Source organism: Geotrypetes seraphini, chromosome 8, assembly GCF_902459505.1.
Source record: "Geotrypetes seraphini chromosome 8, aGeoSer1.1, whole genome shotgun sequence".
Lineage (NCBI taxonomy): Eukaryota > Metazoa > Chordata > Amphibia > Gymnophiona > Dermophiidae > Geotrypetes > Geotrypetes seraphini.
Genome location: NC_047091.1, coordinates 103,470,076 through 103,489,444, shown reverse-complemented (window position 1 = coordinate 103,489,444; position 19,369 = coordinate 103,470,076). Strand labels below are relative to the sequence as shown.

Below are 19,369 nucleotides of genomic sequence, written 5' to 3'. Positions count from 1 at the left end.
CAAGGAAAGGGCCAGGCTAGGACAGGGCTCTTAGGATCTTTGATCCCAGTGACTGGCTTCCGATTACCCATGAGATTCTATCTTCCTTGGCTCTTCTGGTTTAGTAAGGGCAATAATGCTTTAGTGGAAGCAATTCAAGGGGTTTAACACAACTAAAACTCACCCATTGCAAATAGGTTTGTATGAATATTCTCTGGCTTTTATTTGCCAGATTTCTTTCCATTACTAGTGATATATTAAAAACACAGACGCACCCTTTCCTAATTGCTTTATCATATTGTTTATTTTTCTAAGGTTTTCTCCCTGGACCTGGAGCCAGATATTACGTCTTCCCAGTTGGAACTTCAGAGGAAGGGAACCAACTTCATAAATAGTAAAGCCATGGACACCCAGGGGCAGCGGAGCAAGGTTTGCAGCAGGGGAAGGAAATCAGAGGTTTGGAGGTGGACAGCTCCTCTCCTACAAGATTCCAAGAAAAATGCCTTCAGCTCTGCTATGCATTCAGCTTTTGGGTCTGCACTGCCTTTTAGTAGCAGGTCAGGCAGTTGAAAGAGGTAGGTGAATAGTTTTAAGATTATTTCTCTTTATATACACAGTTGAGAAAGCCAAATGCATGACAAAAAGTGATTTGGATTGCTAATAATTAAATGATGGATTGTTTTGTTTAGTTTGCATTATAGACGTGTTTTACTGTATTAATTTATATTAGTACTATATTGTATTTTATTTATATTGTTCCTCGATTGGGGTGTCTGTTGCATATAGTGGGTTATATATTTATAAATTAAAATCCAAGTTCAACCTTTATATGTTCTATTATCCCTTCAATTGAAGGATTTTGAGGGCTCATTTGCAATTTTATTTTATTTTAATTTATACAGTTTTTAATTTTATTTAAAAAAATTACTTATTTTTCTTTTCCATTTTGGAACATACCCCCTCCTTTACAAAGCTGCACTAGGAATTCTATGAGTGTTGGAGCTGTTACCATGGTGGCTGGCGCTAAAAACACTAGCATAGCTTCATAAAGGAGGGGGATAGTTTTTTGTACTGTATGTTTTATAAATTTTGTCAACCGCTGTTATTAAATAAGGAAGGATTGTATATTAAATAAAATAAACCATAAACCATACAGTGATTTGCATGACAGTGCAGTACAGGGTGCAGGAAAAGGGGTAACAGAAACAAGTATATCAGATAAAAAGGGGATCCCTGCTCCAAAAAGCTTATTTCAGCACACTAGCCGATTAACGCATTCATGGCCATTCTCTGCCCCTGACAGGCTGCTTCCATAAACAAATTACCATGTACTTAGCGCATGCAGACAGCAAAATTAATAGATAATTCTTTAGCATGTACCATGTTAGCACCTAACACAGCTTAGTAAAAGGGCCCCAAAGTGCTTTCCATGTTTCCATGACCTGCAGCATCAAAATACATAATACACTTGTACTGCACTTGATGAAAAAATCTGTATAATTTCATAATAAGATATACAGCACACAATAGTTCTTGTTAATTCCTCTGCTGTGTTCATTTTTTAAAGAAACAGGAGTATGAAGATTATTTGCTAAGGCGAGAATTTCGTCAGGCCCTATTTCAGTCTTAGGGGCAGGCAGTGGCATAGTAAGAGGGGTGCAGCTCACCCTGGGTGCCAAGTTAGTGGGGGCGCTGGCACCTCTCCACCCTGCCCTGCCAAACCATGCTACCCTCGCGCCATCCTCTCCCCCACCCAGTACTTCCATATTATCTTTGCTAGAACAAGCAACTTCTGCCTGTTGCTCATGCCAGCCTGGTTCCCCTCTAAATCACGGGGTCACGGGGCCAGGAAGTAGATGGAATCCAACGCTGGCCCGAGGAGCATGCTTGCAGAAGCCACTTGCGCTGATGAAGATTAAGAGGTACGGGCAGGGCAGTATTAATTTATTGAGGGCCCCTAGGCACACAAGTACACTGGGCCCCCTGCCGCACCCTGCCTCCACCCCACCCCACCCCACCATGCCCTGCCCTGTCCTCTGCCCCACCCCCATGTATTTACCCATTTTCTTATTTACTGCTTTATTCCCACTTTATTTCTTTTATTTTTAAATTCAAAACAAGCAACAAAGATTTCCATACCAGTGCCAGTGTACAGTTTTTCTTCTATGAAACCTAAAATGAGACTCCATGTAATGCACAGCAAGATATGCCCTCTGTTTAGCATGCAAATTTTTCCAGCAGGTCTGAGTTCTTGTAGCCTTATTTTCCTGAAGTGCTTGAGCACTGATTGGCTCGAGCACTAACAGGAAAGTCAGGAATCGTACAAGCCCAATCTGCAAAAATCTCTGGGGGTCCAGCAGACCCCCCTCTCAAACCCCTTTTGAAATCCCTGGGCTAGGCTAGGCCAGGCTCTCATTGCTCTCACTCTCCTACCCCCTAATGGTCCAGTGGATTGCTTCCTTAGCCAACCCGACTCCCCCAGACCCCCAAAATCCCTGATGGTCCAGTGGATTCCCCAACACCACCCCCAAACCCAAACACATTATCTCTGGTGGTCCAGTAGATGGGTACAGCTCAACAACTATCCTTGGGCCTGCTCCCCTTCCCTTCCCATTGGTGGGTGTATGGATGGGTCAGCTGGCCAGGACCCAAGCTAAGCACCTTTTCTGTAACTTTTTTGAAATGGCTAGAGGGAATAGGTATTCCTGCCTCCAGGCCTGCCTCTTCAAAATGGAGAAAACTTATATGTTGTTTAAGCCCCTTCCAGTGTATCCCAGGATGTACCAGGCAGGAGTTGGTTGCCACCATTTTGAAGAGGAGAGCCCAGAGGAAGGATGAAGGGATGCCTACTCCCTCCTATCATTTCAGAAAATATATGGGCGGGGGGGGGGGGTCTAGCTTGGGTCCCGTCTTGGCGCCCAGCTTGGCCCAGCCATTGAACCACCAGGGATAAAAATGTGTTTGGGCATGGGGGAAGTTGGGAGGACCACTGGACCACCAGGGATATTTTTTTCTGGGGGGGGGGGTCAGGTTGGCTAGGGGTGGTGATCCACTGGACTACTGGGTTTGTGTTGCTTTTTGAGGGGGTCAGAATTTCCTGGACATGCACACATGATTTGTGCCTACTGTACTGCTCTTGTGGGCATGGCCCCAGAAGTCCTAACCTCTTTAACGACCAATGCTCAACATTAACAGCGTGCATATGATTTGCATGCTGTTTGTGTTAAATATCAGTTGCTAAAAACAGACCAGTATTTCTCCTGTGCTGCAGTTCTATAGCATTGGAGTTTTGTGAATATGCCCTTTATTTTTTTATCTTCATGGTTTTCTCTCTCATTTCTATTTTGGGAGGTATTTTTTTCCCCATAAATTACTGAAGGTTTGTAGTAAGGGTTGCCTGATTTTTACTGCTAACCTTACATTACACTATGTAACATGATTTTTGTTCCTGGGCAATAAGTGTAATTTCCTAATTGCTCATGCCTAAAAAATATAGAAAATGTCTATTATTTCCATAAAACTTTACTTTTGTGACCAGGATAGTCAAATTTTGCAATTTACCTATTTAAAATATGAAAATGGCAAAATTTCATCTTTTCATTCTTTTAAAGTCATAAAAAGTAACATATGAATCACAATTAACATCTACTTATATTGAAGTTATACAAAGATGACCACAGAAGATTTAGAAGTGCGTAGTTTTTCAGATTTACAATTATATTGTAAGTCACTTTCAAGAACTAAACCCTAGATATAGTCTCCCCTTGATCGTTTGAAAAACTACATGGACAAACTTCCCACCCACACACTCATACCCTCAGCTCTTTCTTCCATCTCTGAGAGAGAAGAAAGAATGACAATGAGACACAAATGGTAGTTTAAAACATCAAGACCTTGGAAGAGCTTGGTGATCTGCTAACTGGCAGAGTTCTAACCATAAATCTCCCTGAACCATGGGTGACAGCCCATTTTATTAGCTTTATGACATCATTTCATTTATTATTATTCATATGTAAGTTAGTCCATCTTCCAATTACAATACAATTACTTCATTAAGATCCAATGATAAATTACATATGACTGCATTTTGCCACTAGGTCCATATTTGGTTCATTGGTCATGTGATTTCTTGTCATTAGTAATTTTCCCTAACATTAGCAATTCTATAAGTACTTATAAATGACTTGCTATTGGTTTTGCTCATGTCAGCATTTACATTTAGACTAGCTCAGATCATTATTTTCTTTTAATGCATTGGACATCTTGTAACAATATATTACCTTAGGGCACAGTGACCTATTCACTGTTCTATTATTCCCAATCTATTAGTTCTATTATTTTCCAATCTATTATTTCTAATCTATTGTTCTGCTATTTCCCAATCTTAGGGAAGTAGCAGCTGGGACAAAACATCTATTTAAAAACTTTAAGTAACAGCTTGCCAGTAACACTAATCAAGCAATATTCTTTTTTTACTGTAACTCTAAAGTATTTCTATATCATTCAGCTTCATCTTATATACATGCATATATATATATATATATATATATATATATATATATATGGGGGGCCCATACCCTAAAAATGGATATGGGGGGCCCATACCCCAAAAAGTATAAGACACCTCTTGCCCCATATCCTGCTTAATACTATTATTGCCATCACCATCATATTATATTGTCCTTGGTAGCGGCGTTCAAAGTCCAGTTTATCATGGTGGAAGCACTCGCCTTGCATCTCTGAGTGTGCTTCCATATTTTCCTTGAATGTCTCAAGATGAGCATCAAGGACATGAACTTTGAGAGACATCCTACTGCCCATTTTACTGTAATTCTTCACTGGATCGGCTGGTGACCTGCCTACCGGGTGCCAAGGTAGAAGACATAGTGAGCCGCATCGACAGGATCATTGACAGTGTGGAAGAAGATACGGCGGTGGTGATCCATGTGGGGACGAACAATGTGAGCAACAGGAACTACAACAGGGAAGTACTGAAGGACCAGCTCTGAATGCTGGGAAGGAAGCTGAAGACCAGAACGCAAAGGATAGCATTCTCGGAGATCCTGCCAGTACCCAGGGCTAATGAGAAGAGGCAGATGGAGCTGCAAGCAGTCAATGTGTGGATGCGGCGCTAGTGTGAAGAAGAAGGATTCCACTTCGTGCGCAACTGGATGACATTCTGGGGGAAGAGCAAGTTATACAGGAAGGACGGACTCCATCTCAGCAGAGACAGAATGAGGCTACTTGCAAGCAACATCAAGAGAGAAGTTGAGAAGTTTTTAAATTAGGAAGAAGGGGAAAGCCGACAGTCGACCAAGAGAGAGAGTTGATGGTTCGGGAACCGGTATACCCGGAGGATACTGTGCAAGAAGATAGAGGGAAAGACTCCGTGCAAGAAGATAGAGGGAAAGACTCACTGGATCACAAGCAAGACAGATTGAAAAGGACACAAGAGGGAAGGAAATGCAAGAAAGGAACAGGCCGCAAACTCAAGTGTATGTACACGACCACAAGGAGCCTTAGAATTAAGATGGGTGAATTAGAAGCTATGGCACAAAAAGATAACGTTGACATCATAGGCATCACAGAAACATGGTGGATTGAGGAAAACGTCTGGGACACTATGCTACCGGGACACAAACTATACCGCAGAGACAGAGTGGCTCAAAAAGGTGGGGGCATTGCCATATATAACAGAGGGAATTGAATCTACTGGAGAGAACACGACACAACTGATGGATAAGTTAGAGTCTCTATAGGTTAAAATTCCGGGAACAAATGGCCTGGAAACGAAGATCAGCATCTACTACCGACCCCCAGGGCAGTCCGAAGAAATTGATGGAGAAATGACGGACGAGATTAAACGCAATTGCAAGGGAGGCAACACAGTTATCATGGGTGACTTCAACTATCCGGGAATAGACTGGAACCTTGGCACCTCCAGCTGCATTAGAGAGACCAAGTTCTTGGATGCTGTAGGTGATTGCTTCCTGGAACAACTTGTCAAGGAAAACACTAGAGGAAATGCAATTCTGGACTTAATTCTTTTTTTTTTTTTTTTTTTTTTGTAATTTTTATTTATAATTATACAATCATATTTTACAAGAATTAATTCTTGTACATTGAATACAGGAAAGAAAATTTTAACGCAATAATACTTTTGCCACAATCATCATAATGATGATAATAAACCCCTTCTTAGACCACAATAAACAGGGGTTGACCAAAACTAAAATTAGAGAGAAATTTAAAGGAATAATACAAAAAAGAAAGGCATAATGTATCTAGCGCCCAATTATTATTATCCCTTAATCCTTAATCCTTGATGATCTGCTTAACATCTAGAAATTCCTTCAGATGGTTAGGAGAGAAAAAAACATATTTAACACCTAAGTACCTAACCAGGCATTTGCAGGGATACACCAATAAAAATGTTGCTCCAATATTTATAGTCTGTTGTCGCATTGCAAGAAAATCTTTCCTCCGTTCTTGTGTAGTCTTAGCTACATCAGGATATATCCATATTTTCCGTCCCCCAAATAATTTTTGGGAATTTTTGAAAAACAATTTCATAATCATATTCACATCCTGTTCAAAGACAAATGATACTAGTAATGTTGCCCTGTCCATTTCAGATGTTATCGTTTGTTCCAATAAAGCCGTCACATTTGCAAAATCTATCACATTTGTCTCTCCTTCTCTTACTTTCCAAATCTCATTTCCATCTTCATTTACCTTTCCTTTTCCATTTCCATCAGGCATCTTTTTATTTGGTAAATAATAAATTTTATTAATTGGAGGAATACAATTTGAAGAAATTTCCAAATTCTCAATGAGGTATCTTTTCAGCAAATCAATAGGTAACATTCCTGAAATTTGAGGAAAATTTAGAAAGCGGAGGTTCAAACGCCTGTTAAAATTTTCAAATTGTTCTAGTTTCTTATGAATGATAGAGCTATCTTTAATTGAAGCCAATTTGAATTGTTGCAATTGTTGTATGTCCCCCTGCATTTGCTTGGCTTGGCCTGTAAACTCCATTTTCATAGATTCAACTGACCCAGTCAAAATTTCCAGTTTTTCATTTAATTTTGTTACCTCATCAGTTGATTTTTCAATTTTCCCTTCCATCCTCTGCAACAATTGCCAGATGCTGTTCAAAGAAACCTCCGTTTGAGAGAGGGAAAATCTGGACTTAATTCTAAATGAAAATACTCCACAAGTTATAGAACCAATATATATCTAAAAAACACAATATGCTGTGTAATAGTAATAAATATTCATTAATATAAATAAAGTGCTCAGTCACCAACCGATCCGTGCATAAAGTACTGTTAAAAGTACAAGTGCTGGTTGTACAACAGGGACCATCATAGCACTCACAGTCCCTAAACCTTCCTTATACAGTAATAATTGTCAGCAAGAAATGAAAAAACACATTTTCAAATAAGCAAAAAGAAGGTAGCAAATGCTTTGTTCAAATCCAGCGCTCGTAACAGATATCCATCTCAATAAAGACTTCCCGAATTTGAAACTCCCATAGCCTCCCTTCGACTCTAGTTTCGCAAAAAGCGTCGTCAGGAAGGGGGCACTGTGAACAGAAAAAGTACTACAGCTTAAAGATAAAAACTACAGACTAACTAAATCTCCAACTACATTTTAAACACTACAGTTCATCCTTTTTGGACATTACTATTTATAAATACAACAATCATCTTAGCACTACATTATTTAGTAAACCATCTGATCTACATACTTTACTAGAATATGGTAGCTATCACCCTACCAAGCTAAAGGAAGGTATCCCTATAGGCCAATTACTTAGAATCAGACATTTATGTTCTGATGACAGGGAATTCAAAATTCAAGCGAGTATCCTCTTTGATAAATTTAAACAAAGAGGTTATCCGGATAAAATTCTTAAAAAAGCTTGGAAACCGGCATATTTTTGTCAACGGATATGGCTCTTAAAATCTTCTAGCAAGGAAACTAATAACCCTTTAGTTTGTGTTCTTCCTTTTTCTCCTCGGAGCCATCAAATTTGCAAAATTATAAGTAAACATTGGCCTATTCTGAAAATACATCCCCCTTTTCAACAAATTCTTAAATTTGCATTTAGACGAGGGAAAAATATAGGTGAAATTTTGAATTCTAATTATGATTCAGTTGACAGAAGTACTGTGGTGCAATCCCCTTATAAACCTTGCAATCACTGTATTTATTGCTCTTTAATATGGTCTAAGGAACACATAATGATCCCCCATAAAAATAAGAAATTCTTTTTGAGAACTCATACAGATTGCAATTCTATGGGTGTCATCTATTGTGTAATCTGCCCATGCGAGAAGTTATATATTGGGCACACCAAAGGTAAAGTTAAGGGTGTCAGGTCAAAACCGCGGAAGACAAAGGCGCGCGCGGACAACTGAGCGCAGCGCAGAGGCGCGCGCCAATGAAAATAACTGTTTTTAGGGGCTCCGACGGGGGTGTGTATGGGGGAACCCACCCACTTTACTTTATACATATCGCGCCGCATTGTGGGGGCGTTGTGGGGGTTTGGGGGGTTGTAACCCCCCACATTTTACTGAAAACTTCACTTTTTCCCTAAAAACAGGGAAAAAGTTAAGTTTACAGTATAATGAGGGGGGTTACAACCCCCCAAACCACCCACAATGCCACCGCGATCTGTATTAAGTAAAGTAGGGGGGCTCCCCAACAAAACCCCCTGTCGGAGCCCCTAAAAACTGTCATTTTCTTCGGCATGCGCCTCCGTCTTGCGCTCAGTTGTCGGCGCGCGCCTTTGTCTTCCGCGGTTTAGTCTATGAACCAAAGTTAAGATTTATATTGGGGAACATTTATCTAATATTAAACGCAAGCAGACACAAGCCCCTTTGGTGGCTCATTGGGTTGAGAGGGGGCATTCTATTCATGATTTTCAATACACTGTTCTAAAACAAATTAGTTTACTTAGAGGGGGGATATTTCCCACAGACTTCTGTCTGAGGAATGCAGATTTTTTTATGAATGGCAAACTTTGAGCCCCCTGGGACTGGATGAGGAAATCGAGTGGTTTCAGCTGTGACTGGTTAATGTGAGGGAGGGTTTTGGTTTCCTTGGCTCCCATGACACGCTCTGATTGGTTGTGTGACTGATTGTAAGAAAATGAATGACTGTTGAGTGTCTATAAAGTTTTGCAAAATGAAGTCTCCTGTGTCTGCTCTGATCTCCAGTTTGGATAGGAGAATGCATCCAGCCTGTAGCTGAGTAAGTTGTATTAAGATTTATATGAAGTTAAGGATTATGAATTTATGTTTAAATTGGATGAGGGTAATTTTGGTTGAACTGTAGTGTTTAAAGTGTAGTTGGAGATTTAGTTAGTCTGTAGTTTTTATCTTTAAGCTGTAGTACTTTTTCTGTTCACAGTGCCCCCTTCCTGACGACGCTTTTTGCGAAACTCGAGTCAAAGGGAGGCTATAGGAGTTTCAAATTCGGGGAGTCTTTATTGAGATGGATATCTGTTACAAGCACTGGATTTGAACAAAGCATTTGCTACCTTCTTTTTGCTTATTTGAAGATTAGTGTTTTTTCATTTCTTCTTGACAATTATTACTGTATAAGGAAGGTTTAGGGACTGTGAGTGCTATGATGGTCCCTGTTGTACAACCGGCGTTTGTACTTTTAACGGTACTTTATGCATGGATCGGTTGGTGACTGAGCACTTCACTTATATTAATGAATATTTATTACTATTACATAGCATATTGTGTTTTTTAGATATATATTGGTTCTATAACTTGTGGAGTATTTTCATGAAATTGACTTATTAACACAAGTAATTACTATTTAACTCCTTAATATTATTGAGCTTAATTCTAAATGGCCTACGAGGACCGACACAAGATGTAGAAGTAGAAGGGATGCTGGGAAACAGCGATCACAATATGATCTGCTTCGATCTGGACGCAGGGGAGAAATATCAGTCCAAAACGACAGGCACGACATTGAACTTCCGAAAAGGGAATTACAAAGGGATGAGACTCATGGTAGGGAAGAAGATTAAGAAGAGGATAAGCACTGTAAAGACGCTAGAGCAAGCTTGGTCCCTTTGTAAGAACACAGTCACCGAGGCGCAAAAACTATATATACCGCGTATCAACAAGGGATCAAAGAGGAAAAAGAACAAAGAACCGGCGTGGCTCACTGTAGAGGTGAAGGAAGCGATAAGAGACAAGAAAAATTCATTTAAAGAATGGAAAAGGTCAAAAACAGACGAAACTGGAACAAGCACAAACAACATCAACGCAGGTGCCATAAGGCGGTAAAAGGGGCCAAAAGAGACTACGAGGAAAAAATAGCCAAGGAGGTGAAGAACTTCAAACTGTTCGTTAGATATATTAAGGGGAAATGACCCGCGAAGGAAGCGGTGAGACAGTTGGATGACCATGGAATAAAGGGAGCGCTAAAGGAGGACAAAGCAATTACCAACAAACTGAACACATTTTTTGTGTCTGTATTTACCGAAGAAGATGTACACAGCATACCGGAACTCATCAGCCTATATGCTGGAAATGAAGACGAAAAGCTGACAGGACTGATGGTCAGTCTAGAGGAGATGTGTAGGCAGATTGATAGGCTTAAGAGCAATAAATCCCCGGGACCGGAAGGCATCCTTCTGAGGGTCATTAAGGAACTGAAATGGACCATAGCTGAACTGCTTCAACTAATAGGCAATCTGTCGATCAAATCAGGAAAGATTCCGGAAGACTGGAAGGTGGCAAATGTTACACCGATCTTCAAGAAAGGTTCGAGGGGAGATCCGGGAAACTACAGACCGGTGAGTCTGACCTCAGTACCGGAAAAGATGGTAGAGTCGCTGATAAAGGACCGCATCATTGATCACCTTGATGGACATGGGCTGATGAGGACCAGTTAGCACGGTTTTAGCAAAGGCAGATCTTGTTTGACGAACTTGCTCCCCCCTATCCCCCACACTGTTCAACATCTACTTGGTCACTCTAGGTAACCTACTGCAAAGCTTAAAGATCAAATTCTACATCTACGCCAATGACATCACCTTAATCTTTCCCCTAACCAACATAACTCCCGAGATAAACAATCACCTAGCAACAATCCTAACGCAAATTGAACTCTGGATGGCCAATTTCAAACTGAAACTCAACTCAGATAAAACCAAATTCTTCCTGGTGAGTCCAAACAACAAAATCAAAGACCCTTCAATCTTCCTGAATGGCCAAGTCTTTCCCATAACAAACTCCTTAAAAATACTAGGAGTGAATCTCGACCGCAACCTTACCTTCGAAACCCACACCGACCTCCAGGTCTGAAAAGGCTTCTCCTCCTTATGGAAGCTAAGATCCATCAGAAAGTACTTCGACGCCCCCTCATTTCGCTTACTTGTTCAATCCTCCATCTTAAGTCTACTCGATTACTGCAATATCATCTACCTGGGATCTTTCATAAAAACCACTCAAAGATTGCGAATCATCCAAAACACAGCAATCTGACTGATCTTCGGACTAAAAAAATGGGAACACTTAACTCCCTACTACCAAAAACTTCACTGGCTACCCTTGGAAGCAAGAGTGCAATTCAAGTTCGCCTGTTTCTGTTTCAAATCCATCCTCGGCTCGGCCCCCCTTTACTTGGTACCCCATTTTATCCTAGACCGCCCATCCAAACACACACGCAGAACCCACCTGTTTAGCTATCCTACTCTAAAGGCCTGCCGTTACAAAAGATATCTAAATAGAACTCTTGCCTTCCAAGCAGGTCAGCTCAATAACTGGCTGGCCCACATCATCTCACGTGTCTCATCCTACCTAAACTTCAGGAAACTACTAAAAACTAATCTATTTGCCAGATTTACAACCTAATACCTCTATGCCCTACCCATGGCCCTATGCCCTACCCATGGCCCCTTTTATCTCACCATGTCCTGCACCCCATTAAACTGCATCTACATCTGCTGATTGTACCCTCTCTGTTTTTACCTAAATGCCCATATCCACTGTCTGTACCCCTTTGTTATACCTACATTCTTAGATTTAACCTTATACAGATTGTCTTGACCTTCTTTACTGTTCTTTTTTACTCTGATTATACCTTTCTCTGATTGCTCCATCTTTCACCGATTGTACTATTTTTGCTGATTGTACCATTTTCCCTGATTGCTCCATCTTTCGCCGATTGTACCATTTTCCCTGATTGCTCCAATTTTCTCTGATTGTACCATTTTCTCCGGTACCTAATTTCTCTGATTGTACCAATGTAACATTTCGCTGATTATCCAGTTCTTCTTCGTTGTAAACCGCCTCGAACTTCTATGGCTTTGGCGGTATATAAGAAATAAATTATGTTGATTCCAGCTACATAAGAACATAAGAAGTTGCCTCCGCTGGGTCAGACCAGGGGTCCATCGTGCCCAGCAGTCCGCTCCCGCGGCAGCCCATCAGATCCATGGCCTGTAAGTGATCCTTTGTCTAAAACCTTTCAATCCCCATTTTTTTTCTATCTATACCCTTCCATAATCCTATCTCTACCTCTATCTATATCCCTCAATCCCCTTGTCCTTCAGGAACTTGTCCAAACACATGAACAAAACTGTTCAAATCAGGGGATCTCAATGCTTGTTCTATACAGTCACAAATAGGCATAATTTTATTTATGTTTATGTATAATCAGGACTTGCTATACTGCTATCTGGTTGGCAGGTCACAGCAGTGTACAACATGCAAAAACACCCCAAAACAAACAGAAAGGAACTTCACTAAAAATAGAAAAGAACCAGGTATCCTCAGCAAACATACAATATACTAAGGAACCCAAATAACCCTTGTTCTTTGATGACAATTCATTGTGGATATTCTGAACACCTGATTCATCTGTAGCCCAAGCACAGAAACCGCCGACCTCCTCCAACTTATCTGCTCTATTCCAGCATTTTCCTCAATATGCTCAGCAGGATACGAAAGCACAGAAGCTTGACATGAGCCCTTTTAATCAGGTCAGAATTCATGCACATATTTTCTCTAAAATACTTTCAAAATACGCGCGTATATTCTTGATTCCACTGCCTGCTCTGAGCAGCTAGAAACAAATAAAACGTCGAGCTACTCAGACGTCCTTTAACTCATTCACTTCCACCTCATTTCAAATTCTGGTTCACTACTTATGAGGAATTTAGGAAACGTCTGAAAACAAACCTGTTCCTAAAGTATCTAGACAACTGATCCTCTCTTCTCTCTCCCCTCTATAGCGATTAACTTGTTCTATTGATCACTCTCTCCTCAAAAAGGGATTTCCTGTCCTATTAACCCTCTTTCTTCCTCCCCTCTTAAAGTCAATCAATTTGTACCTTTGCTTAATCTTTGTAAACCGCATAGAACTTCACGGTATTGCGGTATATAAGCTGTTATTATTATTATTATTATTCTTTGAGGGAATAAACAGACAGATAGACAAGGGCGACCCGGTCGACATTAAATATCTGGATTTTCAGAAGGCATTTGACAAGGTTCTGCATAAATGACTACTTCAGAAAATTGCGAGCCATGGAATCGAGGGTGAAATACTCACATGGATTAAAAACTGGCTGGATCAAAGGAAACAGAGAGTGGGGGTAAATGGACAATACTCGGATTGAAGGGCGTCACCAGTGGGGTGCTGCAGGGCTTGGTGCTTGGACCCGTGCTCTTCAACATCTTTATAAATGATCTAGACATTGGTACGACGAGTGAGGTGATTAAATTTGCGGACGATACAAAGTTATTCAGTGTAGTGAAGACACAGGGGGATTGCGAAGATCTGCAACGTGACATAATCAGGCTTGAGGAATGGGCATCGACATGGCAGATGAGGTTCAACATGGATAAATATAAAGTGATGCATGTAGGTAACAAAAATCTCTTGCACAAATTCAGGATGTCTGGGGCGGTACTTGGAGAGACCTCCCAGGAAAGAGACTTGTGAGTTATGATTGACAAGTCGATGAAGCCATCCACGCAATGTGCGGTGGCAGCAAAAAGGGCGAACAGAATGCTAGGAATCATAAAGAAGGGGATCACGAACAGATCGGAGAAGGTTATCATACCACTGTACCGGGCCATGGTGCACCCTCACCTGGAGTACTGCGTCCAGCACTGGTCGCCGTACATGAAGAAGGACATTGTACTGCTTGAAAGGGTCCAGAGAAGAGCGACTAAGATGGTTAAGGGGCTGGAGGAGTTGCGGTACAGTGAAAGATTAGAGAAACTGGGCCTTTTCTCCCTCAAACAGAGGAAATTGAGAGGGGACATGATTGAAACATTCAAGGTACTGAAAGGAATAGACTTAGTAGATAAGGACAGGATGTTCACCCTCTCCAAGGTAGGGAGAATGAGAGGGCACTCTCTAAAATTGAAAGGGGATAGATTCCGTACAAATGTAAGGAAGTTCTTCTTCACTCAGAGATTGGTAGAAAACTGGAACGCTCTCCTGGAGTCTGTCGTGGGGGAAAACACCCTCCAGGGATTCAAGACAAAGTTAGACAAGTTCCTGCTGAACCAGAATGTGCGCAGGTAGGGCTAGTCTCAGTTAGGGCGCTGGTCTTTGACCAAGGGCCGCCGCATAAGCAGACTGCTGGGCACAATGGACCACTGGTCTGACCCAACAGCAGCAATTCTTATGTTCTTATGTTTTTTGGCCTTGCGATTACCCATGAAGCCCTCAACCACTGTGACAAAGTTGTTCCAAGCCACTTTCTCCTTCCTAGTTAGCTTCCTGGGAAATTCCTTCCACTCCAGGATCTCCTTTATCTGTGGTCTGACGAAGACACCAGCTTTGACCTTTGTTTTAGAGAGATTAGGGAAGATGTCTTGAAGGTACTTGAAGGCTGCCAACTCCTTATCTAGAGCTCTGAAAAATTGTTTCAGTGGCAAAGAAAGAGGGGGCGGGATGCAGACAGCCCCAGGTGTCATCTTGGTGGGGGCACCAGCGCCTAACCTCCTCCCACATACCTTTTGAAATGTTTGCCGATGCAAGCAGCATCTTCCACCTCCTGCTCGCGCCAGCCCTGGCTCTCTTCTAATACTACTTGTGGGACCAGGATGTACCTTTAACTATTTCCATTTTGTACTCAGCTATATTTGCTGTGTTGAGATCCAGCCTTTACTTCCAGAGAAGTGCAGCCTTGTAGAAATGAACCTTCTTACACAATATGATTTTACTACATAATATAAGGACAGCCATATTGGGTCAGATAATCCTGCTTTCAACAGTGGCCACAAGTACCTTGAAGCATCCTGACAGATAATTTTTAAAGCCGTGGAGGGGCATAATAAAATAAAGGTCTAAGTCCCCTTTTGGCCTAAGGTCCTAAACGTTGGATAATGGCCTGCCTCTACGTTCAGCTGTTTAAATGCCCAGACTACCACTATGTCTAAAGTTACACCATATAATCAACCTAAAAAAAGCCTAAGTCCCAAACGCCCAAAACAAGTGCTTTTAGGCAAAGGAGGAGCCAGTCCTTCACCTAAAAGCTGGATTCTTTAACTAGTGTCTGTCAGAAACAACACCGGTTAAAGAATCCACCCCCTCCCCCTACAATGATCCTGGCAGGAGGGAGCCCAAGCCCTCCTGCCCCATTGAGCCATGACCCCCCCTCCCCCACAACAATCTGGGCAGGAGGGAGCCCAAGCCCTCCTGCCCCGGCGAGCTGCGACCTGATTGGCCCAGGCGGCTTAAACCCTGCCCACAGGTGGGGCCTGAGGCGCCTAGGCCAACTGGAATTGGCCCAGTAGCCTTAGGCTTGGGCTCCCTCTTGCCCGGATCGTTGTGGGGGGGTCGCGGCTCGATGGGACGGGAGGGCTTGGGCTCCCTCCTGCCCATATCATTGGGGGGTCACAGCTTGACAGGGCAGGAGGGCTTGGGCTCCCTCCTGCCCGGATTGTTGTAGGGGGGGGGTGATGCATCGTGGCAGGAGAGATTGGCTATCTCCTCTGCTGTGATGTGATCACCCGTCTACCCAAACTGCCATAAACCGCGGTAGGAGAGATTGGGCATCTCTCCTGCCGCGGGTCACGGCAGTTCGGGTAGAGGGGTATTCACGGCAGGGAAGATGAGCCATCTCTCCTGCCGCGATGGTTGCGGTGGGGGGGGGTAGGTTGCCGGTCCACTGAGCCGATCACACCAGCTGCCATCAGCTCAGTGGACCCTTTTTCGGCACTTATATCTGTTTTGATTTGGTCTAAGTCAAAACGTATAAGTGCCAACTAGACTGTCAAAAGGTCGGCCCACCTCCCGCCATTTCCCCTCCTTTATAAACGCCTCTTTTCACTCTATGCATTTAGACGTAGGGGAAAGGCCTAAGCTGGTTTTAGATACATCTAAAACCAGCTTTGGTTATGGGTACTTGGATGATCAGGCTTTTTGATCGTTCAATTACCCATTTAGACCACTTTTTAGTCGTCGTGGTTTTTTTTTTTATTACGAGCCCCATATTTTTTATTCATTGTTTTCTTCACTTCACATGTTCAATGCATTTATTGATATTTGGCAATCTCGTTTGCAGCCCATAAAGATCTTAGGTTGTAAGGCATCGGCTTTAAGTAAAATAAACCTGCCTACATAAAATAATAAATATCTGCAATCTCACTGATAATTTTCAAATGCTTCCCATATTGACAGGGGGAGATGTTCAGACTCAGATGCTTAGAGAGATGAGGGAAACCAATCAGGTTTTGAAAGAAGTCCGAGAGCTGTTGAAGCATCAGGTAATTGACTTCCTATTCTTCATTCTCTTCCATCTACTGTATTAGCATTTCTCTGTAAGGAACTTGACACCAAGAAAATCACTGGATCATTAACTTAATTGCTTTTATTTTTCCAGTCTTTTGACCCAGCAGTTTGCTTCTACAGTATTTTAGGTTTTCAGCTTAATCAGAGCAAATCTCTGATAGGTTATTAAGAGCATCAGATTATGAACAAGCTTTCCAGGTTTTACTGTAAGCTCTAATATCTATCAGATTTTATAATAAATGTTTACTCTATAGAATGCAACTAGTGTGTATTTTATTCTTTTCCTTTCCTGCTGAGGGTGTGACATATATTTATAACAATATAGAAAAACAGCCTCAAAGACTCAATAAGCATAGAGAGCAGGACAACTGCCCAAATGATCTATGCTTTTCTGGAGCACAGAAAACTATCACTGGCTGGTGTTGCCAGAACAAAAAGAGCACAACTAAAAACCCAATTTCTTGTAGGAAAAAAATGGAGTGCTCTAAAAAACTGGCAGCACTATTTAAGTAGTTTATCAAAATTAGTCATCCCCCCCCACCCCCCCAGCCATGAAAGCAAAATTGTATCAGCAAAAGGACTTTATGACAGACTGTGATTGGAAATGGTATGGTTATAGCAAACAAAAGGATTTTTTGAAGCAGGTTGAGAGTAAGTTCAGCTGAGAGCCAGAGTGAAATGCTGCAGTCTGGAAAGATTTCAATGTGACTCAAATTTTTTGCCTTTGTGCTGAGCGCAGAGTCAGGAACAAAAGACTCCCTACATAAACTAAAGATTACCCTTCTGTTTTGTCTATTTTCTTTCTTTCTTTAGTTTTTTGAAAAACTTCATAGGAAACTGTATAATTGGAGACTATAATTGAAAGTTAGCCCAGCTGGGAGTGAAATGTTGTAGTATGGAAGGATTTTAGTGTGGCACATCTTGCTTCAGTGCTCAGTAGGAAGAGACTTTCTGAAGCAAGAAGAAGGATTGCAGTATAGAACATTTTGTTTCAGTGCGCAGCACTGTTATGATCCTGAGAAGCAGGAAAGACTCCTACATATATTTAAGATGTTTTACTTTTTTGCTTAATTTTGGTTTTTCTATAAAGACAAGTCTTCTCTTTTTGTTTTTTTGTTATTTGATATCCCTACATTTTCTAACATCATCTATGAAGAGCTAACTCATCCAGGTGATCACACATTTGTTTGTCCTTATACATTCATGTTTCTAAAATACAGTAGGACAAGCTATTAACTGCTTCCATATCCTCTGGCAAGGATAAGACAGTATGGGGTATGATTTTAAAACATACGGTGAATGTTGCTGTTGAACGCCATCCAATGGAAAGGCAGGGTTCTTCAATATGGGAAGCAGCATGTCAAATTTTAGTACCAGTGTGTGACAAGTTTAAACTTGTTTGGTGCAGCCAATCAGTTGTGAGCTACAGTTGAGAGAAGGTGTGTTTTAAAGTGTAAAATTTAAAACAAAAATAGAATTCAAACTTCAATTTAAAAATGTGTCCACCATATTTAGCATTTCCAAAAATAATGAATCCAATAGATTTAACAGATTTAATAAGGAATGAGTCATCTGTGGAGAGGAGGCAGGACCTCAGACCATATATATTTTAGTGTGCCATAAATCATGGATCACGAATAATGCATTAACATGAAATTTTGTTTCAAACTGCAAAAAAGTGCTAAAGAAACACACGAAATGTTAAAATTAATTTACGGTGATGCTGCAGTAACCATGAAGATAGTTTACAAGTGGTTCGAGCAATTTTGTAATGATAGTGAATTGGTTGAAGATGAGGAAAGATCAGGATGTACTTCAACATCAAAACCTAAGAGAATGTTGAAAGAGTAAGCAAAATGATTCGATCAAACAGGTGATTGACTATTAGGGAGATTTTTGAGGATCTGAACATCTCTTATGGTTCCATTCAAGACATTTAAACAACAGATTTGAATATAAGACAAGTGAGTGTGAAATTTGTTCCATGTGTTTTGACAGTCGAACAAAAGCAACAACATATGTCAATTTCATTAAAGTTGTGTGATCATGCTGTTTGGCTACATACCCCCTCAGTTCTTATCTCTATCTCCAGAGGAGGCCAAGGAAAAAAAACTACCAGACACAAAAGTGTAGTTTAAGCATTCAAGGCCTTGGAAGTGTTTTTGGCATCCTACTAACTGGTAGGACAACATCCAAAAAGTCTCACCCAAATACAAATGACTTGCAATTTTATTGGATTATGACATCATCAATTAATTCATTATTAAACATACGTAGTTGGTATATCTTCCAATTAGATTATAATTTGCATACTTCAGCAATGTTCTGTTGGTTCTATTCAAGTCACATGGTTTCTGGCAATCATACCTCACCAGTAACTTCCCTAGCAACAATGACTTAAACCATCACAGTAACGCGGCAGAGTAAATTCCCCGGTAGACAAGGCCGAAGCAGCCTGTTTAGAAACATAGAAACATAGAAAGATGACGGCAGAAAAGGGCTATAGCCCATCAAGTCTGTTGTTTAGACTGCTCCCGGCCCAATACTGCTTTGGATGAAGGTATGCTCACTCGCGGTTGGCAGGGTTTGGATGGGAGGG

General features: G+C 41.3%; 1 protein-coding gene across 1 annotated transcript in view; it reads left to right on the top strand.

The window, feature by feature from the left end:
* The first annotated feature begins 410 nt into the window (after positions 1-410).
* Positions 411-19,369, top strand: part of COMP (cartilage oligomeric matrix protein) — a 97,584-nt gene continuing 78,625 nt past the window's right edge. Inside the window, exons 1-2 of the mRNA XM_033956119.1 lie at positions 411-554; positions 16,660-16,745. Of these exons, the coding sequence (XP_033812010.1) occupies positions 479-554; positions 16,660-16,745 (162 nt within the window). The 5' untranslated portion in view covers positions 411-478. The remainder of the gene's footprint in view (positions 555-16,659; positions 16,746-19,369) is intronic.